The 23223-nt window shown below is 41.4% G+C and overlaps 1 protein-coding gene across 9 annotated transcripts in view; it reads left to right on the forward strand.

Annotated features, from left to right (window-relative positions):
* CTNND1 (catenin delta 1) overlaps nucleotides 1–23223 on the forward strand; it is a 53688-nt gene that overhangs the window by 25984 nt on the left and 4481 nt on the right. For 4 of the 9 annotated variants that reach the window (XM_020974347.2, XM_078148545.1, XM_078148548.1 and 1 more), the window contains 15 exons: nucleotides 1132–1420; nucleotides 3590–3661; nucleotides 4223–4375; nucleotides 4687–5222; nucleotides 11116–11579; nucleotides 11817–12000; nucleotides 13890–14007; nucleotides 14552–14705; nucleotides 15094–15111; nucleotides 15579–15647; nucleotides 17698–17825; nucleotides 20419–20569; nucleotides 20931–21123; nucleotides 21533–21647; nucleotides 22245–22332. In XM_020974347.2, coding sequence (XP_020830006.2) covers nucleotides 1226–1420; nucleotides 3590–3661; nucleotides 4223–4375; nucleotides 4687–5222; nucleotides 11116–11579; nucleotides 11817–12000; nucleotides 13890–14007; nucleotides 14552–14705; nucleotides 15094–15111; nucleotides 15579–15647; nucleotides 17698–17825; nucleotides 20419–20569; nucleotides 20931–21123; nucleotides 21533–21647; nucleotides 22245–22332 — 2638 coding nt within the window. In that variant the 5' untranslated portion in view covers nucleotides 1132–1225. Of the gene's footprint in view, nucleotides 1–1131; nucleotides 1421–1449; nucleotides 1638–3589; nucleotides 3662–4222; nucleotides 4376–4686; nucleotides 5223–11115; nucleotides 11580–11816; nucleotides 12001–13889; nucleotides 14008–14551; nucleotides 14706–15093; nucleotides 15112–15578; nucleotides 15648–17697; nucleotides 17826–20418; nucleotides 20570–20930; nucleotides 21124–21532; nucleotides 21648–22244; nucleotides 22333–23223 lie in introns of those variants that run through there. The other 5 variants (XM_020974352.2, XM_020974353.2, XM_078148546.1 and 2 more) reach the window with 4 other exon arrangements.

A 23223-nucleotide genomic window follows, 5' to 3' on the forward strand; every position in this document is an offset into this window, starting at 1 on the left:
GTGAACAAATAGGGAAGGAATAATAGTGATGATATATGAAATAATCTTGTCAAAACTTCCCAACGTTGACTGGGAGATTAGGATTTAGGGAATGTCTCTCATTTGGCTTTTTGAAGACAGTTACCTGAAATGTCTCGAGTTCACAAACTATGTTTCAGAACTCTAAAGCTCATTTCCCTACTGCCTGAATTCCCAGAACTTTCCTTTTTTTATATACAAACTTTCTGTGGATACTTTTCATTCCTTCTTTGTTAATGTTTTCCTGGTTTATCTCAGCAGTAGTCGTGCCTGGGGCCATGTTGGCCTTAAATGTGAAGCTGTCAGATCCAGGAACATTGGAAGTTCAGAACCAGAACCCTAAATTTGCATTTTGCTTCTTAACCCTTTTTGATTAATGGGAAATTGAAATACTTTAAGAGAGCTCCAGTTCTGTTTTGGGATTTTAGTTAGGGATTTTTAACTTCCCCAGCAGCAATTTTTTTTTTAATGCTTTTTGGTGAGGCAATCGGGCTTAAGTGACTTGCCTAGGATCACACAGCTCGTTAAGGATCAAGTGTCTGAGGCTGGATTTGAACTCAGGTCCTCCTGACTCCAAGGCCAGAGCTCTATCCACTGTACCACCTAACTGCTTCCCCCTCCCCCAGCAGCAATTCTAATCATAAAGACTAGGACAGGTTAATTCCAGAAGAAAAGGTACCCGTCCCTTCCTAGTAGAGGTTCCCACCATGACAAGGTTTGCCCTGTAATAGGTGGTGGTATGGCATAGATATTTTTGTGGGTTGCAACTTTCTGACACTGCTAAGATCAGCAGAACTTCCAGATAGGAGTAGACCTAACTTTTATGTCATCAGTGACTAGCTTTTAGCCATATGCTGGTTTCCTATCACCTGTATAAGTTGCTTAGCCATATTTATCCCATTATCTATCTAGTTCTTTGTTATGTCTTGAGGGAAACTAGTAGAAGAGTAATCCTGCTTGACCAGACACTGGTGATGGGCTGCTGAGCTTGGTGGTAGTTTCCTTGCTATACTGTGGTACAAACCTGAAGGTATAATACATCTTTGGCTCTGGGATTGATTATCTCTATCTTTTCTTATCTTTGACCTTTTCTTTCTCCCCTACCCCTCCTAGTGGTGTGAAGTGTGGGGGGAGGTTATCTCCCTCCTTCCTCTGTGATCCACCTCCCCTTTACTCTGCCCTGCGGCGGCTCCGTCCCCTCAGGGTCATGGAGGACTCAGAGGTGGAGTCAACCGCCAGCATCTTGGCCTCTGTGAAGGAACAAGAGGCACAGTTTGAGAAGCTGACCCGGGCATTAGAGGAGGAGCGGCGCCACGTCTCGGCGCAACTGGAGCGTGTCCGTGTCTCACCACAGGATGCCAACTCTATCATGGCCAACGGCACCCTCACCCGCCGGCATCAGGTAACCTCTCCTCCCCTTGGATGGGCAGGTAGAACTTTGAGATGCTCACCAGAGCAACTGAGATTCTTCCCAGGAAGCTGTTCTGATGGTGATGGACTATCCATGGTGCCAGTGCTTTATGGTAAAGTTTTCCAGTGAATAGGCATCTTCTGGGTCGGTATCTACTGAATGTTAGGGGAAGCTGGCGGCGGCTTTGAGGACTGTGAACTCATCCTTGGTGAGCACCCTTCTTTTGGCCTGTTCTGCTGCACTGATATCTCTGGCTTGGGTTGCAGAGCCACAGCGGTAGAGCTTGCAATTCAGAGCTGTGCAGTGAAACCATCTATTTTCTCTAACTCCTCTGGTGTTAACTTCTGGAGCTTTCTTGGGACAGTACAGGGGAGAGGGAAAGCAATTGTCTCAATGGTTGGGGAAATTGGGCAGCTTGTGATCTTAGCTTAATTCCTCAGGGAACACACTGTGCTCAGCGATAGGTCTGTGTCCACCAACTGTGTCCTCCCACTTCATGCTGGCCCTGCGTGCTTTCCTTGTTAACTGGGTAATTCATGTCTGTGAGGAAGGTTTTGGCTACCCCTGTTCTAGTAAAGGGAAAATGGAAGAAAGCAAATACCATATTGCTATTCAACTCTGCTAACCACAGGAGCCAGCAGCCTTGGAGGCTCTGCTAGTCTGTGGTGTGACTTTAGCAGCTCAGGGTATTCAGAAGAAGTGTTTTCTCTTTCTTTATCCTGGTCCTGATGTGATAATCTGTCTGGGATTTGGTCCAGTTTACTTTCTGTGGAGGGATTGTTGCAGGATAAGAAGTATGAAATTTTGAGAGAGCTACAGGTAGGAGCAATTGGACTTTTTTTCTGCTGTCTATTTGAGTGTAAAGACAGATGGAAAAGAAAATCCTTGGTAATGAGGAGTCAAGAGAGTAAATGGTAAGATGGGGCTCCAGTTAGGTGAGTTCCCTTTGAGGATGGATTCCTTGGGAAATCACCTAACTGGACCCCCATCTTGCCACTTAATTTCTTTTTTCTTTGCTTCGGACTTATTCTTAAGCAACAAAAAAGAAGGTTGATTTAAGATGCATGTGGAGAGGGGAGAGTAGGACTGGTAAAGAGTCAGTGAGATGGTGGGGAATTCCAGGATCATAAGTATAGTCTTTTCTTTGAATTTTACTTGGTTAAAAAAAACCACACCCTTCCTCTCTACTGAAAGAAATCTAGTTTTACTTCCTCTCTCTGAAGCGTGTTTATAATGGTATAAGGGCTTCTTCCAAGGTAGCCAGGTCTTTTTTGTCCCTGCTTAATGAATTTTATCGGCCTTAAAATTCTATTCTATGGCTAGAAGAGAATGAAGTTCCTTGAAGGAGGGGTTAGCAAAAATACATTTTTAGGTAATAGTCATGCATTTTTTTTTAAATGCTTCTTAAGACAGCCCAGGAAAAAGGGGTCATAGTCTGTGCAATAGTTTTAGAAACCAGTGGTGGAGATATTGTGAAGATTGGTGCCACTTTTAAGATCAATTTGGGTTCTCCTTCACACCTGGTAGACAAGAGTACTGTTTCTGCTTCTTTGAAGAGCTGCCTATGAGGGATATTATGGGTGTTTGCCGCAGGGTTGGGGAGTAAGGATGGTATTGAAGCAGTGTATTGAGTCTCTTTGGGTAAAACCCAGCCTAGTCCTTTTAAACTCTTATTTTCATGGCTTCCACACAAAATTGAGAACGTGTGTTTATTTTCCCTGTTCCTGGCTCTTTTGTCAGGCAGCATTGTCCCAGAGATCCAGGCCTACCTAAATCTCAGGTGTGGTTCTGATTTCTAGCAGTGAGGTGAAAACAGGAGGAAATTTGGTTAATTAAAATAATAAAAAATATAGATTTAGAGCTGGAAGGGACCTTAGAGGTCATTTAGTCTAATTCCCTTCATTTAACAGATGAAGAAAATGAGGTCTAGAGAGTGGAAGGGACTTGTCCAAGGTCACACAGGTAAATAAGTGACATGACAGCCAGGATTCAAATACAGGCTTTCCGAATGCAAATCTCGCAGATTTGCCAGTATTGTTAACATTGAGTGGTAATGTCATCTTTAAGGCCTTGTCCTGAAACAAAAGGAGATGTTTGTATTTCAGAGAAAATAGGAAGACCATATAATATAGTAAACTGTTCCTATGGTATATATTTCAGAACGGCCGGTTTGTGGGCGATGCTGACCTTGAGAGACAAAAATTTTCAGATTTGAAACTCAACGGGCCCCAGGTAATTCCTTTAGAATTTAGAAAGCCTGCATCGTTCTTTTCTTCTTCCCTTCTCATTTTGTTAGAAAGCACATTGGTAATTTGGCTTAGACCTAGGGTACAATGATATTAAATGGGACTTTGCAAGAATACTTGAGAATGAACTTTAGTAAGCAAAACTCTTGACTGCCTGTAATCAGTCTCCTTCAATTAAAATATTACTTTTCTGTAGAATTTTACTTCTGCTCTAGAAAACTAGCTGCTTCTCTCTGACAGTCAACTCAGACCAATGACTTGAGCTCCCTGAAGTAGGGCTTTCTAATGTTCCTTAGAAGATCTTATGGGTTGGTTACTCATAAAAGAGTTTTTTATCAGTCAGGGATCAACAGGTTGACTGCCCAAGAAGGTGAGGAGATTCTAAGAAATCATATCTTTGCCTTTGTGTGAATTCCAAATATGGAGAAGCACCACTATCCTAAACATTTTGGAGTTTATGAAGTATTCTCTCTTCTTGCTGGATTTTCCAGTGTCAGTATTCACTTGGGCCATATCATGGTAACTTTCCCCCCACTATTTCATACAGGACCATAGTCACCTTCTGTACAGCACCATCCCCAGGATGCAAGAACCAGGGGCAATTGTGGAGACCTACACAGAAGAGGATCCTGAGGGAGCAATGTCTGTTGTTTCTGTGGAAACTTCTGATGATGGCACCACTCGCCGAACAGAGACCACAGTGAGTTGGCACTTCAGGAAGACCTGGGAAGCGTGGGGGAGAATTTACCGCTGGGTTTTTGGGTACTTGCTAAAGTGGATGAGCAAGTATTGGGTGGTTGTAATTGAGGAAAGTGAGACATTGGGAACATTTTGTAGGTAGTGAATAGAAAAGGTAGGAAATATTGATCCAGTATACCTCCTCTCATAGCTATAGCTATTACCTGAGTAGTCTCTTCATTCCTCAGGTGCCCTTGCATGGTGGGAAAATCAGTGTATGACAGGTTCCCTTCATTTAATTTGTTCTGTTGACTGTCTTCTCTGCCCTTCAAGGTCAAGAAAGTAGTAAAGACTGTGACAACACGAACGGTACAGCCAGTCCCAGTGGGACCAGATGGGCTTCCTGTGGATGGCTCCTCAGTTTCTAACAATTATATCCAAACTCTGGGCCGTGACTTCCGCAAGAATGGCAATGGGGGGCCTGGCCCTTATGTGGGGCAGGCAGGCACTGCCACTCTCCCCAGGAACTTCCATTATCCACCAGATGGCTACAGCCGTCACTATGAGGATGGCTATCCCAGTGGCAGTGACAACTATGGTAGCCTGTCCCGGGTGACGAGAATTGAGGAGCGGTACCGTCCCAGTATGGAGGGATATCGGGCTCCAAGTCGGCAAGATGTCTATGGGCCTCAACCCCAAGTTCGAGTGGGTGGAAGTAATGTGGATCTGCATCGCTTCCATCCAGAACCTTATGGATTAGAGGATGACCAGCGTAGCATGGGCTATGATGATCTGGACTATGGTATGATGCCTGATTATGGCACTGCCCGCCGCACTGGGACACCGTCTGACCCCCGCCGACGTCTCAGGTAGGCCTAGATCTGGAGAGGAACCTTTTGTGATTTCAGGGCAGGGGAAGATGTAGAATCTTGTTGACTCTGACAGCATTCAGTTAAGATACCGTTTTATAGCTATAGCTGTCGTGATTGTTAGCTTAGGTTAGTGCTTATGCTTTGGTACAGAGCAGTGCAAGTTACCCAAATGGGGCATTGTAATATGCACCCATACAGTCCTGAGAAGTGATCATTCTGTCTTTATCAAAATATTTTTCGATCTAAGGTGTAATTACAAGGCTAGTCCAGTGAGATGAGAGCTTCTCACTTTGGAAGTGTTCTTCTCTCTGCTTCTTAAAAGAAAATATATTTTTTCTTTTATTGGGAACTTAGTAAACATCAAGAAACATGAGCATTAGCATATACAAAGAAATGAAAAAGAATCATGTATGAAATTGTGAGATTTTATTATGTTGGTGTTTTAAGTATATGTTAACATTAAGTGTATGTTAACATGATAGTCACAAAACTGACCTGATTGTCTGAATTCCCTTCTGAACTTCATGTTCTGTTTTGTGTATTTTTTTAAAAAGTGTCACTTGTGTTCTTTTCTTGCCTTTCTTGGGGACATTTCAATTAGAACCCACCCACACTTCTCGCAGAACACTTTACTCGTCTTCCCCAATAGGAAGCCCTCCTTTGTAACAGGAAAACAAATCCATACAGGAGTCCTGTCTGGAAATGCATATTTCAGTCTACATCTCTGATAGTATCACCTCTTCTGTCTTAGTAAATGGTTGTTAGGTAAAAGGTTACTGGTATTTTGGTGTCTTTTTTTTTAAAGCATAGTTCCAAGTTGCTTTTTAGAATGGTTTTTGGCCACTCCATAATTCTATTCAACAGTGTGGTCTTCCCACAGCCTTTGTGACCTTGACTTTTTTTCATCTTTTGTTGTTTTTTATTAGATTTTTATTGATATCTTTTTTGTTTTGCTCTGCTTAAAATTTCCCCTGTATCATTCCCCACCTCCCTTTTCAGAGAGCTATCTCTTGTAATATAGAACGTTTAGTTTTACTGTTCATTTGAATGTTCAGATATTTAAATGCTTGTATCTGATTGATAGATTCATACTTTAAAAATAATCATTATATTATTTAATGTATATACCATAGCCGTGATCTTTGACAAATATTTTAAGGATTTTGATAGTCATCTTTGCTGAATGACAACCTCCTTAACTATGTTGAAATTACCAAATCTGTCCTACTGATATTAAATTTCTAGGTCATTGATGTATTTAAATTTCATTTTTCTACCTTCTGTGGTATTACCACGTTTTATAGAACATGTTTGAGTCTGTTTTTCACATTTATAAAATTTCCTTTAAAATATGCATATTATTTCTCTCACTCCCCACCCCTCCTTTCCCCATCGAGAAATAAAAGAAAAGAAAAAATCTCATAACATGCATAGTCCAGCAAAAACATTCCTACATTGATTATGTCCACAAAAGTGTTTCATTCTGCATTTTAAGTCCATCACCTCTTAGTCAGGAGGTGGGTTTGGGGCTACTATAAATGTTGTGCACATATGAGTCCTTTTCCTCTTTCTCTTAGAGGTGTGGCTTAGTAATGGTATGACTGAATCAAAGGGTAAGCTCTCAGTCAGCTAGAGTGTTAGACCGTATTGAACAAGATAAAATTTAGTAATGATGAATGTAAATGTCTTAAATTTGGGTTCAAGAATCAACTTCACAAGAAAAAACGATGAAGGTGGGGCTAGTTAACAATACATCTAACAAAGCTCTATTTTAAGTCAAATGGGACTGCTTTGGGAAATGGGTTCCCTACCCCTTCACTGAGTCTTCAAACAAAGACTGAATAATAATAGATGGGATGCTCCTCGTTCATTTATGGATTAAAGTAGTTGGCCTGTGAGATCACTCCAACATTAATTCTGTGCTGGTCATTTCCTACTTTAAATAAGAAACCAGCTGCCTACACTGGTTTTCTTTTTCATCCTCATCTTTCCATTTTCTCACAAGTATAGTATCTTTGCCAAGTGCTTGCAAAAATCTAGGTAAATTTAGCATTAGCTCTTGATTTATCAATCCAATAACCTTGTCAAGGATATACAGGTCCCTGTTTTAGATATTCACCTACTATCTCTTGTAAATTGTAAAATTTTGCCAGGATTCAGAGTCAAGCTTGCTACCTTGTAGTTTGCAGGCTTCATTTTCTTGCCTTTGTTTAGAAACTGGGATGGTTTTCCTTTTTCATTGACAATGGCTCAGCTTATCATCTCTGACTGATCTTTCTGTGTCATGTGGTGGAGCTCATTCTAGGCCTGGTGGTTTACAGTCATCAAAGGCATCCAAGTGCTTTCTTGCTGTCTTTCTCCTTATCTGGTATTTCAGCTCCTTGTTACCATTTCTCTTCAGTCCTTCCCAGTTCAAAGGTCATTCTCTTTAACAGGGAAAAAACCAAACCAAGCCAAATGAAAGTTCAGCAGCTCTCTATTTTCCCCATCATCTCATACTTCTCTGTCATCAATACTGTCCCTTCTTAGATCCTCTTATTTTTTAAGGATAGCTTCTACACACACTTTGTCGTGTTACCCTTAACGTTCCTTGTCTACCCTGGCTCATTCTGAGTGTTTGGGGTCCTGATGTCATTCATAGAACCACCCCACACGTTTGCTTTTGTCCTGTGTGATCTTTACTTGCTCCAGGCAGTGTGGCAGAGTGGAGAGCTGGACCTGGGATCAGGAAAAGCTGGCTTCATGCTTCATCTTTCCTTAGCAGTTCTGTGACCATGGGCAAGTTACTTCCCCTCTCTGAGCCTCAGTTCCCTCCTCTATAGAATTAGGGCTTGTCTCTGAGCTCCATTCCAGCTCCACATCTCTCCCATGATGCTCTGAATTAAGTAAAGTCAGTTTGGACTGTTCCCCAAACCCAACATGTAAACGCCCTGAAAGTACGTATACACCACGTTTCCCCATGGCTGTCTTTTACAGTCCTTATCTTCAAGCTTCAGCTTGGGTAGCCTTCCTTGAAACCCATCACTGTATTTTCTTCCTCAAATCTTATAGAGTATGGTGTCTGGATCCATTTTGACCTGTCCCTCTCCCCTGCCCTAAGCTTGAGAGCTGATACTTTTTGTGTGTGTGTGTGAGGCAGTTGGGGGTTAAATGACTTGCCCAGAGTCACACAGCTAGTAAGTTTTTTGAGTCTGAGGTCGCATTTGAACTCAACTCCTTCTAACTCCAGGGCAGGTGCTCTATCCACTGTGCCACCTAGCTGCCCCCAGCGGATACTTTTTTACTTCTTTTTTTCTATCCTCACTTATTAACTGGGGTGCCTTATACTTAGCAGCTACTTAGTAAGTTTCAGATTAAAAATGTATCTATCAATTTTGTGTTAAATCTTACCATAGGGTCATGACCTTCTAAAGCAAGCCTTTGATTCTGATTTCTTTGGTATGGTGTTAAATGATTTCACTTAACAGTCAAAGAAGGGAGGCTGAGGCTTCCTTAACCAAACCTGAGTCATCTGTCTTTTGATTATGTTTTTGACTATCATTTCCCCTCCTCTCTGACTCATCTATTATTCATAGAGGGACGGGAGGTTTAGATACCATAACCTCAACCTAGAACACTGGTGAATAGTGGTCATCTAGGAAGGATCTTCCCCAGGGCGTTGGCCCCAGGTACAAGTCTTCCTGAATTTCTTTTTAGTGAGAAATGATTGACCCTAGGAAGGCACGGACAACAGGATTTTTTCTATTCTATAGTGGATTAAAAAGTTTATGTAAAGAGATGGATTTCTGTGCCTAGTCTTTGGATGTATGCCAAGACAGTTTTGGATTAAGAACCTGCTTGTCTAGCAAGAACATTCTGCTGCTTCCTGTTCCGGTCCTAGGAGAGTAATACAAGGTCAAAGTCTAAACAATGTGGCAATGTACCATATAAAAAAAAAAAGCACTGGACTGGACCATCAGGAGACCTCCATGCGTAAATTAGCTGAGTGACCTAGGTTGGATCATTGAACTTCTGGGCCTCTTTCATATGTGTAATGAAGAGAAACAACAAACATAATAAATATTTGAGGTTTCTTCTAGCTCATTCTATTTTTATTTCATAATGAGTTTGAGGTGATTTCCCATGTATGTTTTCCCCAATGCCTTTATATATGCTAGGCTCATAATAAATCTTTGAATTTATGTATGTTGAAGTTTTGCTGTGAGTCCTTTAGCCTGTGATAATTGTTTTAATGGTAACCTGTTATCAATAAAAGCTATGCTTGTTGATTCTCAGCAGTTTCCCAGACAGACTGTATCTTATGTATTAAATTGGAATACTATTTTCTATTTAGGTCTTTATTATGGTAGATGAATAGGCTCTACAGTCAGGGAGCCCACACCAAGACTCAAGAGTACTTTGTTCTTGTCACATGAGGGTAACAAGGATGACTACTAGCAGGATATTTGAGGGTTATCGACCTTTAGGGGATAATGACCTATAAAAGGGAAGGATTATGCTTGGAGGCAAAATTAAGGAAGTTTTAGGGATTTTTAAAAATGCAACTCTTGGACTGAGCAGTTGGTATTGTCTTCTGTGAAGCAGGCACAGAACTTCTTACCATAGCATTGAGTATCAATAGGCTCTAATAATGTAGCTAATAAAAAAACTGTAGGCCTCTTCTAAGATATCCAAACAATAGATTCTCGTTTCTCCTGGGGGGGGGCGGGGGAATGGAATGAGATGACCTCACAGATAGTGAATGGGTTTCTTCCTGGTGGTTATGATCAAGTAACAGTGTGGCTGCTTCGCCCTCTAGTGGTCGGTTTTTGGTACTGACTTTCCATTGTTTTAGACTTCGAGCCAGTGTAAGGGAAAAGTGCCTGCTACTATTACTAGTGGGCAAGTATCCCAGTTGTGTTGTTAATGAGTGCTGCATTTTAATAAAGGTTATGGAAAGGGAATCAATCGTGAAAAGAAGTTAGATTTGAACCATACTTGTACATTCCAGCCTGATTGCCAGCCTGAAGTATAAAGATGGTGATCAATGTGATAAAAAAGTAACACACAGACACTGAGGCCAGATCTTAATATGATATGGCAAGAGATTCTTGACTGTGCTGTTCTCTAGGCCTCCCACATTTTCTAGAATAGGGTGGAGGTAGAATATAAAGTATGCCAAGGGGTCTTATCCTCTTCAGCTGTTTCCTGTGTACGTACTTTATATCCTGTTTTAGTTAATGATTGTAAGTTCCATTCCTGGGCTTTTTAATGTACCCTTCAATCATTGCTTTATCTGCCTGCTCTGTTTCCTCAAATATGTATGAGTTTAAGGTTTAGCTCCATTCCTTTACTCATGGAGATGTCATTAGCTGTAAAATGTCATTCAAATGCATCCTGAACGTAGGTTTTTCTGATTTTAATTTATCATGGAAGGTCTTTGCTACTTATATAAACAGTGGATAAATAAAAATCTTTGCTTAGAGCCTTGACATTAATTATATAAAGATAGTGATACAACACACTCTTAACACATTACTTAAAAAAGTAATGCCCTTTGCACTACTTGCTAAGACAGGCTGGTCATAGTTAAGCAAGTCAAATCCTTGGTTGGTCTGTTAGATCTGGGAATGCCAAGCGCTACCCCTAATTTATACTTTAAAGATGGTACATTTAACGGGGCAACTAGATGGTGCAGTGGATAGAGCACCGGCCCTGGATTCAGGAGGACCTGAGTTCAAATCCGGCCTCAGACATAACACATACTAGCTGTGTGACCCTGGGCAAGTCACTTAACCCCATTGCCTAGCCAAAAAGACAAAAAAACAAAACAAAACAAAAAGATGGTACATTTAGGAAAGACTAGATCACATTGGTTTATGTTTTCTTTGCTTTTTCTAAAATCATTCAGGAGCTATGAAGATATAATTGGTGAGGAAGTGCCCCCAGACCAATACTACTGGGCTCCCCTGGCACAACATGAAAGGGGAAGTTTAGCAAGTCTGGACAGCCTGAGAAAGGGAGGTCCTCCACCTCCTAACTGGAGGCAGCCAGAATTGCCAGAGGTGATTGCCATGCTGGGCTTCCGCCTGGATGCTGTCAAGTCCAATGCAGCTGCCTATTTGCAGCACCTGTGTTATCGTAACGATAAAGTGAAGACCGATGTGAGGAAACTTAAGGGTATCCCAGTGTTGGTGGGTCTGTTGGACCACCCCAAAAAGGAGGTACACCATGGGGCCTGTGGGGCTCTCAAGAATATCTCCTTTGGTCGTGACCAGGACAACAAGATTGCCATAAAGAATTGTGATGGTGTTCCTGCCCTTGTTCGTCTTCTTCGAAAGGCCCGTGACATGGACCTTACAGAAGTCATCACAGGTAAGCACTGGGCTAAAAGAGAGTTACTGGGTCAGGGAATTACTCTAGATCGGAAAAAAAGTTGTTTGCTACCTTCCTTCCTTCCTTCCAAGTTGCTTTACTTTTTGAAAACATGAATGATGGTAGGATCCTGGGCACAAGAAATCTTATATTTGTTCTTTCAGCACTGTCTTGGGACATGGAGAGAGCAGTGCTGAAGAGGTAGCTCACTAGGTCTTTGTAATCTTTATTTGCCAGGGACACTTTGGAACCTCTCATCTCATGACTCTATCAAGATGGAGATTGTAGACCACGCACTGCATGCTTTGACAGATGAAGTGATCATCCCACATTCTGGCTGGGAGCGGGAACCTAATGAAGATTGTAAGCCTCGCCATATTGAATGGGAGTCAGTGCTCACCAATACAGCTGGCTGCCTCAGGTAACAACAGATGCTATAAGAACTATCCATATGTGAATTATTTTGTTGTTAGTCTCCACAAAACTCCTATTCTTGTACTGAAAGGCTTTGCCACTGGAGTATAAAAGTTAAAAAACCTTTGAGCACAGTCCTCACATCAAACCTGATGTTGTTTTGACAACCAACCTTACTAACTATAGAGAGGCTTATTGCTGAAAGTTCTCCGTGGTGGCCCCTTGTGTTTATTCAGTGATGGAGACAGGAAAAGTGGCTTATTCTGGGAAGCAGTTTTTAGACAGTGCACAAACACTTCTTGAACCTTTATCCGGTGACCTAGCAAGTTGTTATACTGCTTGAAGAACTGTGCCAAATCCTTATTTACATTCTTATTGCAAATAAACCCAAACAATCAGACTAACTAAATAGAATAATGATTCATAATGATTCCTCTTAGAAGAAATTTCAATTGGCAACAGTATACAAGGTGTCTCAAAAGTCTTAATGCAGTCTGAATCTTAAACTTAAAGTTGCACTGAGACTTTTGGGATACCCTTTATGTATGTCTTTTTATTTGGTGACATCAGCACCAGAATTAGTGTGCCTAGGAGATGATGGCAAAAGCATTTTGGGAAATGTTCAAGATTTAAAAAATGAGGTCAGATGTTTTCTAGACACCAATATATCTTTACAGGAAATGACTAATTACAGATGTGGGACTCTTCAAATTCAGCTGTTTGAGTTCATTCTGATCAATAAAAGTCTAAATTGGCAACAGATTAGAAGGAAAGATAAAAGTAAAGAGAAATGATATGCAATTAATTTATGGCAGTTCTAAACTGATGTGTGTAAACCAGCTGTTAAGTCTGAAAAAGGAGAAATGAGCAAAAGTGATGGCACACACCACCATTTCCTAGAGAAGTTCAGCACTACTAAAAGTCAGCTGGAAATTGCCAAATGGAGAAAGAGCCTAGAAACAAGTCTATCTAGCAGACTGTGAATCTCCTCGTCAGGTGAAGAGGTTAAGCTGCCCACTTAGAGTAGGAGATAATTTGCGAAACATTACCTAGAGTAAGTTGGAAGGTTGAACAATACCTCCTCGCCAGATCATCCAGAGAGTGTTTGTAGTTAAAACTGGATAATAAAAAGATGTAAAGAGGAAAAAGATCTGCCTGTATTGCTGTAGTGAGCTATTCAAATTAGCAGCATTGGTAAAACTGCCACATTTGGACTCCATTACCTTGACATGAATGTGATATGCCAGTGGTACTTAGAGAGATGACCTTGGGGGCAGCTAGGTGGCACAGTGGATAGAGCATCAGCCCTGAAGTCAGGAGGACCTGAGTTCAAATGCGGCCTCAGACCAAACACTTGACACTTACTAGCTGTGTGACCCTGGGCAAGTCACTTAACCCCAATTGCCTTAAGAAAAAAGAGATGACATTGGGAAGAGTAGTTGAAGTACATAGTGAAAAATCTTTGAGCAAACCTAGTTTTAGAGGTAGAGATTAGTTTTTTAAGATAAAGAAGAAGGTCATCACTGTTTTGTCAGTCTCTCAAACTTGTAGTCTAGGTGTCATCTTCGACTCCTCACTCTGAGCCCTTATCAAATCGTGCTCAGACTATTGTATTAGCCTGCTGATTGGTTGGGCTCTTTAACATAAGTCTTTCCACTCTCCAGTCCTTTCTCTACGCGGCTGTCAAATCGATCTTTCTAAGGACCGGATCTGACCTTGTTCCCTCTGTTTGATAAAATGGCTAAATTTGTATTCCCTCCTACAGTGATACAAATTTAGTTGTTGAAACTTGTTGCTTCGAAAGGAAGAGCTGTTTGTTATTGTGTAAACCCTTTACTGATTTCAAAAACAGTAGAGGGGAGAGTTTCTGAATTTAGACTCTCCCTTTCTCCCCAGGAATGTCAGTTCGGAACGAAGTGAAGCCCGTCGAAAACTTCGGGAGTGTGATGGGTTGGTGGATGCCCTGATTTTCATTGTTCAGGCAGAGATTGGGCAGAAGGACTCAGACAGCAAGGTAAAAAAAAAAAAAAAGAACAGGACGGGGCTGGGGAACAGGATGATGTGGGTGCTTTCCTCAGAGAAACATTTGGGACTTAGAGGGGCAGACCTCAGTTGTCCAACCTGTGCCTGAATGATTTCATATACGACAGTCTTTGTTCTCTATTATTGGTGTGATAACCTAAGAGAAATAGAATGAGGATTCTCTGAAAAGGAATTGCTTCCTCCTCTTTAATCTATTCATCATGTAACAGTTGGTATCCTACCTTGTGATTAGGAAATAGAGTTTTCTTTTTTATGGGGGGAGGGAGGAAGCAAGCAAGCAGTTCCATGATCAGGCTAATTCAAACTCCTGTTGTTCATACCACAAAAGAATGGGACCAGCACTTGTATGACAGCCCCTCCAGAGGCATTGGCTGGGCAATTCTTTTGAGGCCCAGTGGTTTAATACTTAATACTTAGATCACTACTAACCACCTCTTCTGGATATATAAATTCTCTTTACTCTTGATCTGGCTGTTCTCTGTCTCCTTATTGAGCCTTTTACCTCATTCCCTCAGCTGGTGGAGAATTGTGTCTGTCTTCTACGGAACCTGTCATACCAAGTCCATCGAGAGATTCCACAGGCAGAGCGGTACCAGGAAGCTCCTCCTAACATTGCCAACAACACAGGGCCTCATGCTGCCAGCTGCTTTGGGTCTAAGAAGGGCAAAGGTGAGGTCCAGCTCCTAGGCCTTGCTTCTGCTGTGGGAATGATTAGCCAGAGAGCCCCCTTATCCCCTGATGCAAACCACAAGCAAGCAGCTCAGGATCTGGATGATTGGAATGTTGCAATAGCATCCCTGTTCTGCTGTTTCCCCTATGTTGTATATGTGTCCCTGCTGTCCTGGGAGTAGTGATGACTATGGTTGGGATGGTGGTAATGGGAAGAGAATCCTACCAATTTGGGGATTCCCCTGTCCCCAACTCTTCCCTTTTCACCTGTGTTCTTTTTCCCATCTGTGCTTTCCTGCCTATTTGCGGTCCTATTGTCATCCTTCTCCTGCATTTTCTTCCCTTTCTGTCTGTCTTCCTCTCTCCACTTCGGGTGCTGCACTGGAAGATGAGTGGTTCTCCAGAGGTGAGTGGATTCTTTTGAGGGGCTTGCCTATATCTAATATGCATGTTTTGGTTTTAGCTTTTCTAGCACCTCCCTCTTAATCCTTTCCTTTGGGTGCATGCAGAGGAAATATAGTATGGAGAGCCCAGTGAAATAGGTTGAACTAATGACTCTTGGCGTGCTATTTCCTGGCAGCACCTAAGGCTGTGATAATAGTTATAGGTTGTCTCCACCTATGGCCTCCACCACTGTCCTTATCTTTGCATGACTCTGCTAGGAGGCAGCTTTGGCTTTCTTTGCCTCTTGGCTTATTCCCCAGAGACTTTGCTAAAAAAAAAAAAGGAAGAAAGAAAGAAAGAAAGAGGCGCTGTGTTTGGAAGGAATAGCTCACTCATCCGCACTCTGGAGGGAGGGAAGAGTACGAAGAAAGGCCATGTTTGGGGTACTTGGTTTCTTATCTCCCTTTATCTTTTTTTACCTTTATAAAGGGAAAAAACCCATGGAGGACCCAACTACTGATACAGTAGATTTTCCCAAAAGAACCAGCCCGGCTCGAGGTAAGTGTTTTCCTTTTATTAGAAAATCTTAGGGACAGCTAGGTGGTGCAGTGGATAGAGCACCGGCCCTGAAGTCAGGAGGACCTGTGTTCAGATCCAGCCTCAGACCAAACACTTGACACTTACTGGCTGTGTGACCCTGGGCAAGTCACTTAACCCCAATTGCCTTTAAAAAAAAAAAGGAAAGAAATTCTTAACCCTCTTTGAATCTTAAAAATTTAGAACCACATCCTATTTGTTCTCCCAGGTTCCAGTCTCTCCTCTCTAATACATCTTCCACACAACTGCCAAACTAAAATTTTTTTTTTTTTGGTGAGGTGATCAGGGTTAAGTGACTTGCCCAAGGCCACACAGCTAGTAAATGTTATGTGTCTGAGGCTGGATTTGAACTCAGGACCTCCTGAGTGCAGGGCCAGTGCTCTATCTACTATGCCAGTTAGCTGCCTGTAGTGCCAAGCTAATAATGCAGAAGCACCTGTGCTTCAGCACAGGTCTGACTAGGTTGCTTCTATGGTTCCTTTCTTACCTCTGGAATAAAATGCAAACTCTTCAAGCAGTGAAAACCTTTGATAATCTTGACACTTGTCCACCTTTCAGCTCTTATTACACACTACATTCCTTCACATACTTTGTGGTTCAGCCAGACTGATCTACTTTGCTGTTCTTCATACACAACATTCCAGCTGCTGTTTACTGGAATGCATACCTTCTCTACCTCTAGAATTTAGAATCCCCAAGCTTTCTTATAAGTGCCATCTGAAATACATGTGTAGCCTGTATCACATCGTATGCTCTCTTGGGGAAGGGGAGAGTGGAGAGAGGGAGAAAGATTTAGAACTCAAAATCCTATAAAAGTGAATACTGAAAACTAAAACTAAATAAATTTAATATAAAGAGTCCATCTGAAATCCCAACTACATTATGCCTTTTTTGATTTACGCCCCTTACTGCTCGTGTCTCACCGCAGCTGCTGAAATTTCCTTGTATATATTTTATGCATTTATGTGTCTGTGTTGTTTCCCTTATAAAATATAAGTCCCTTGAGAATAGGGATTCTTTTTGTTTCTATCTCATGCATCACACATAATAGGCACTAAATGAAGATTTGTGGACTCCTAAAGCAGTGATCTATCAGCACAGTTTCTGAATTGTTGTATTGGTAGATAGATTAGTAGATTTCATACAGAATTTGGCCTCTGTCTCATTTCAGATCTATGAATTTTGAAATGGTGGTGATCAACATTTGATGATTTTAAGTTTTTTCAGGTTTCCCAGGAGCTTTTCTCACAATACACCTTTGAAATAATCAGTTGAACTGTTAACCCCACTTTACAGTTGAGTAAATTGCACAAGGACACACAGCTTACTGAGTTTTACAGCCTGGATGGGCTATAAACACCCACCTTCTGATCTCAGGGCTAGTGTCGTCTCTACTCTACCGTGGTTCTACCCACTAAATGATACAGCACTAGTATTGTTCCTAAAATAATTCCAAGTGGCTTCTAGCTGAGCTATTAAAGTTGATTTGGAAGTATGAAGCCCTTGGAACACAAAACTTATCAGCAATTCATAGCTCATTCTGTTGACATATGTTGAGGTTTATTTATTGGACAACATATATCTATTAGGGAGGAAAGTGTAAGAATGGGTAGATGGCAGGACATGGTTGATTTTAAAAAATAGGTGAGCTAGGACCAAAGTAATCACTAACTCACTGCTTTAGCTTTGAGTTCCACAAATAAAATGGGAGTAAACAATTCCTAAAAGTGTCTCACTGATAGGCCTGAGACATGTATTCCTGGGGTTAAAAAAAAAGAAGGAAGAAAAGAGTATGACTGTTTCCTGTGGCACCATTGTTGTAGGCTACTCACTTATAGTTTAGAAGTCTTAACTCCCAAGAGGCAATGGAAGTGGTTATATGAGTTTTCTGCCTCTCAAATTGGAGAAGTTTAGTGTGGTTTATTGTATTCACAGTCATATTCCATCAATGTGAGAACTCTTTTAGGGGAGGGAATTCTAATATCTTATCTCTTCTCCGTCTCCCACGCAGGCTATGAGCTTCTATTTCAGCCTGAGGTGGTCCGTATATATATCTCTCTTCTTAAGGAGAGCAGGACCCCTGCCATTTTGGAGGCCTCAGCTGGAGCCATCCAGAATCTGTGTGCTGGCCACTGGACAGTGAGTAACCTTAATGGAATGGATTTAGAGGAGGGGGGAAAAAAGATTATAATATATAGCATAACCCCCAGCTTTTTCCCCATGTTCTTTCAACTGTCTTGCAGATTATAATCACACACACGCACACACACACCCACCCTTGTCCTTAAATCACCACTAAAGTCTACCATCCTTTTTGGCTGTGCTTTTATATTTGTGGTCTCTTAGCCAAACTCCTTTACTTCTGGTCTTCTCATTCCCCTAAACCCCCTATAATCTGGCTTCCAACTTCATCACTCAACTAAAACTATGCCCTTAAAAGTTACCAAATGAGCTCTTAACTGTCAGATGTAATGGCCTCCTCTTGAGCTTCATCCTCCTTGACTTCTCCGGAGCCTTTGACCCTGTTACTCCTTGTTACCTTCCTGGTTACTCTTCTTGACTCTCAGTTTTTGTGTTCTGTAGCCAATCGTGACTTGCGAAACCATGACCTTATAGATTTTCACCATTTGCTTGTTTTACTCCTATCCATGTGTTGCTGAATGAAAATTGGAAAAAATTCAGAAGTATTTATTGGGTCCATTACAAATTTATGATACCTAATCTCAACTGTAACGATGTACTTGTTTTACATACAGAGTCCTGATTGTTTCACCATCCTTCTCACATGTACAGTAAAACTTTATTATCCTTATCTCAGCTGAGGACCTCATACTTGGCCAGGAAATTTGAGATTGTTTGCCAGGAGCTCTCTTTTCTCCTCTTTTCTTCTCATAGCAGGCAGACATCTTCCCTCACTATTTCTCCTTCACTCTTGCTTTGAATGAAAAGGTAGCCCTTCACCTTGCCAAAGCAAACCCCTCTTCCATGTCTTCTCAAGCAGGTTGCCTCTACTATTAGGCATCTTAACATGTTCAGAACAGAACTTCCTCCAAAATTGTCTCTTCTGAAATTTCCTATATTACTGTAGAGGGCGCCACCATCTTTCCAGGCACCCAGGCTGCCAACCTTGATGCCACATTTGACTTCTCACTTGCGCTTACCCCACACATCAGATCTGTTGCTAACACTTGTCTCCGCCTTCACAACGTGTCTGATTTATATCCCCTACAGGTACCAGCCTGGTACAGGCCCTTATCATCTCTTGCCTGGACTGTCGTATATCTTTCTAGTTGAGCTCTCTGCCCCCTAAGTCTTTCCCCCACACCACTTCTTTATTGTCAGAATGGTCTCCCAGAAGCTCAAGTCTGACCATGGTGCTCCCTCCACTCAGTGACTTTAGTAGCTACCTATTCACCTCTAGGATAAAATATGTCCTCCCTTTAGCATTTAAAGCCCTTCACAACTTGGCCCCTTCCCACCTTTCCGTGCTTCTTGTATTTTACTCCCCTGCTTGAATTCTGTCTTCCATCCGGCTTCCTTCAAGATTCAGCTCAAAGGCAGCCTTCTGCAGCAGTGTCTTCCTGGTGGTCGGCTCTTCTAAAATTATCTTCCATTTACAGTACATGTATTGTCTGTGTAGATAGTTATTTGCATGTTGCCTCCTTTTTTGGAATGTGAGCTTCTTGGAGGCAGGGATGGTGTTTGTATTGTTTTACTTACTTTTCTTGTGTGTGCTAGCACACTGGAACTGCTTCATAATAGTCAATAATAGTCATTGGCTGACTGACATTCCCTTCTTGGTTCTGGCTGACTGACATTCCCTTCTTGGTTCTCTTACCTGTATGACTATTCCTCACTCTCCTTTGCTGCTCCCTAACTGTGGGTATAGCCATGTTTCATCCTGGGACCTCTATGCTCTCTGTTACTGCAACAGCTCTAGTGATTTTAATTACTGCCTTTCTTCAGATTATTCCCAGATGAGTCCCAACTGCTTGTTGGACATTTTGAACCAGATGTTCTGTATATGTCTACAAAACAACACATTATCTTCCCCTCCCTACACTCCACCCCCCTTTTGAACTTCTCTGTCATACTCTGGGGGCACCACCATCCTTCTAGTTGTCCAGGTTCACAATATCAGTGCTATCTTTGACTCCTTACTCTCATTTACCAAATCTTGATTCTGTCTCTTTTATCTGTCTGCTCACACAGTTTTCATTTTAATTCAGATCCCATTACCTCTCGCTTCAGCTACTGTAATAACCTCCTTTGGTCTCCCTGCCTCAAGCCTCTTCCCCTACTCTAACACATATCCTCATAGCCACTAGAAATGATTTTCCTAAAATTCAGGTCTTACTGTCATTCCCCACCTCCCCCACTCAATAAATAATATTTCCTTACCCACCCCCACCTCCAACCCCTTCTCCCTAACCCTCCCAGTCTCTGTCTCTTCAAGACTGAACTCAAAGTGCCACCTTCTACAAAACACCTTTTCCTGATCATCCCCAGTAGTAACTAGTCCATTCCTCCCGAAACTCCCTCTACCCATTTTACATATATTGCATATATACATATTCTGTGTTTTACTTATCCTTGTTTTCTCCCATGTTAGAATATTAGCTCCTCAAGGATAAGAACTGTTTCATTGTTGTCTTCAGATCCTTAGAGCTCAATCAGTTTCTGTTACATAGCTGGTGCTTAATAAAATTCTTCCTGATTTGATGCTTTCTAGTATGGCCGGTATATCCGTTCAGCACTGCGCCAAGAGAAGGCACTCTCTGCCATAGCTGACCTTTTGACCAATGAGCATGAACGAGTGGTGAAAGCTGCATCTGGAGCGCTTCGTAATCTGGCTGTGGATGCACGAAATAAGGAACTGATCGGTGAGATGGGCCAGGGAGGAGAATCTTTGTTTCATAAGCTTGTGAAGCTGTGGCACTAACTGAAGTGGGTTGTGGTATGATAATCAACTCTTCTCAAAGATACTGTAAAGCCTAATTCTCCCCCTGCCTCAGGCAGGCTGGAGAAGGGGAGGAGATCAAAGATTTAGGAAAATGAATAAACCCATGGTACCTCTGGCTCCTCCCCTTGCCCTTTTGGAAGAAGCCTTAATTCTGGAGGAACAAAGATCATCTAATTGGAACAGTGTTTTATAGCTTCATGTGGTTAATACAGGTGAATACAGTAGTCTATGGCCTTTTGAGGTGCAGCTTTCCTCACCTGTCTTCTCTTTCAATGTTACAGGGAAGCATGCTATCCCCAACCTTGTAAAAAACCTGCCAAGCGGTCAGCAGGGCTCTTCCCGCAACTTTTCAGAGGATACTGTGGTCTCAGTTCTGAATACTATCAATGAAGTTATTGCAGAGAACTTGGAGGCTGCCAAGAAACTCCGAGAGACACAAGGCATTGAGAAACTAGTGCTGATCAACAAGTCGGGGTTTGTCTTGACCTCCATTGCAAGAGAAGTTTCCCTTTTCTTTCATTCCTTGGCCCTTCTCTGTGCCATCTTCAAACACCACCATCCCAACAGCCCTACCTTCTCTCCCCACTTTCCTGCCTCCTCTCCCCACACTCACACAGTAAATTGAGCTGTTCCATTCCCCAAAACCTAGTTAAAGGAAAAAGCACCTTTTAAGGTAGATGCAGATGTCATGGAGACCTCCATGGTCCCTCATATTCTTTAGTACCATTGTCAGGGACCAAATACTGGATTAAATCAACAAAACAGGCCTAACCCATTGTGCATGTATTCATATAGTCTCCATATTTTGAGAAGGAGAAAAGGATTATCTGCTTTTCCTAGTTTCATGCTAAAGTCTTGTTTTGTTATCTTTTTCTCTTTGTAGTAATCGATCAGAAAAGGAGGTTCGGGCAGCAGCACTTGTCTTACAGACAGTCTGGGGATACAAGGAACTTCGGAAACCGCTGGAGAAGGAAGGGTGGAAAAAATCAGACTTTCAGGTATTGAATATTCTAGGGGCTGTGACAGTTGCTTACACTTACTGCCTATTCTTCTTTCACTGTATTCCTTCTTTTTCTCCCATCACAATGACTTCTTCATTTAAGACTCCACCAGTAGTTTTTAAAGTAATTATTTTCTATAACTCTTTGCTGAAGTTTCTCTTTGTCAGTTCCTTCCTCTCTTGAGAGAGATCATTCTCAATTTTTTCATGTTGTGGTAGCCTTGAAAGTAACTAAACCCCAGGGTAACATTTATACCATTAAACAATGTCTCTATTACAGTAGAGGAAATGAAAAAGTTGCTTCAGTCCTGTTTTTTAATCTGAAGTTCAGCAAAGCTATTTATTACTCTGCAGATAAGAATTCAGTTTAGGCCATTGAAACTGTTTGACCAAATTATTTATGAATACCATGATATCTCTGCCAGTCTTATCCAGGTATCTTTTTGTAATGGATAGTTTTGCTATTTGGTCTGCTAATTTCCCTACTTATTTGTGATTTTAATAAAGTTCAGTTAGATTTGGGAATAGTGCTACAGAGGACATGATGGTACTGTAAACTCAAAAGTTTATGTGTGTATTGTACATTTGTCTCCAGGTCAATCTAAATAATGCTTCTCGGAGCCAAAGTAACCAGTCTTACGATGATAGCACCCTCCCTCTTATTGACAGGAACCAAAAATCAGGTAAGATAAACAATACCACCACCCAACCCCCAATCTATTCGTGCTGTTTTGCACAGTGCTCTTTCATTAGAGAATAGAACAACAGTTTTCTGTGTAGTCTAGACTATTTTTCTTCATTTTGTTTATTGGTTAAAAACTGGAGCTTATGCATGCAGAAGGTTGGGTGATTCTTTGACTAGAGAATTAGCTTGACACAAACATATTTGTCTGCTCTGGTGAATTACCATTTTTATGAAGGAGAAGCTATTGGTTCTCCTACTTGACACCTCTTAGTGACCCTAAGATGGTTTAATCCTAGATTTACAGAACCCCTTTATGCTAGTGTGCTTCATGAACTAATGCATTTTTTTTTATTGGGAAACTTCATAGCCAAGAATTTCTTATCCTTTACGCTGTTCCACGTGAATAAAAGTGACAGTCAACTGTGTTATAACCCCCCAGTGCATAATGGTCACTGCAGAAAAAAAAAGAAGAAACATAAGATCATCACTTGGAAGGACACTAACCTTCATTAATAATCAGATGCAAATTAAGACAACTTAGATATGCAATCTCACAACATCCAATTGATGAAAGTAAAACCAAAAAAACTTTCTAAGCTGATAAGACTGTAAAGAAACATGTATATTCATTCATTATTGATGGAATTTCAAACTTGCAGAAACTTTTGCAAAGAATCTATAAATACTCAATAAAAATGACAAAAACTCAGATTTTGACACAATAATTCCCTTCTTGGGAGTATACCCAAGTGTTGGATCTCAGTGATTTCTGTTTTAAAATAAGTTTTTTATTAGTCTTTAATTTTTTTCTCAATTGTAGTTTTTTCTCAATTTCTCCCTTGCTAACCCTAGTCATCCTTCCCATATAACAAATAGTATTTTTTAAAGA

This window comes from Phascolarctos cinereus, unplaced genomic scaffold, assembly GCF_003287225.1.
Source record: "Phascolarctos cinereus isolate Bilbo 61053 unplaced genomic scaffold, phaCin_HiC Scaffold_9;HRSCAF=440, whole genome shotgun sequence".
Lineage (NCBI taxonomy): Eukaryota > Metazoa > Chordata > Mammalia > Diprotodontia > Phascolarctidae > Phascolarctos > Phascolarctos cinereus.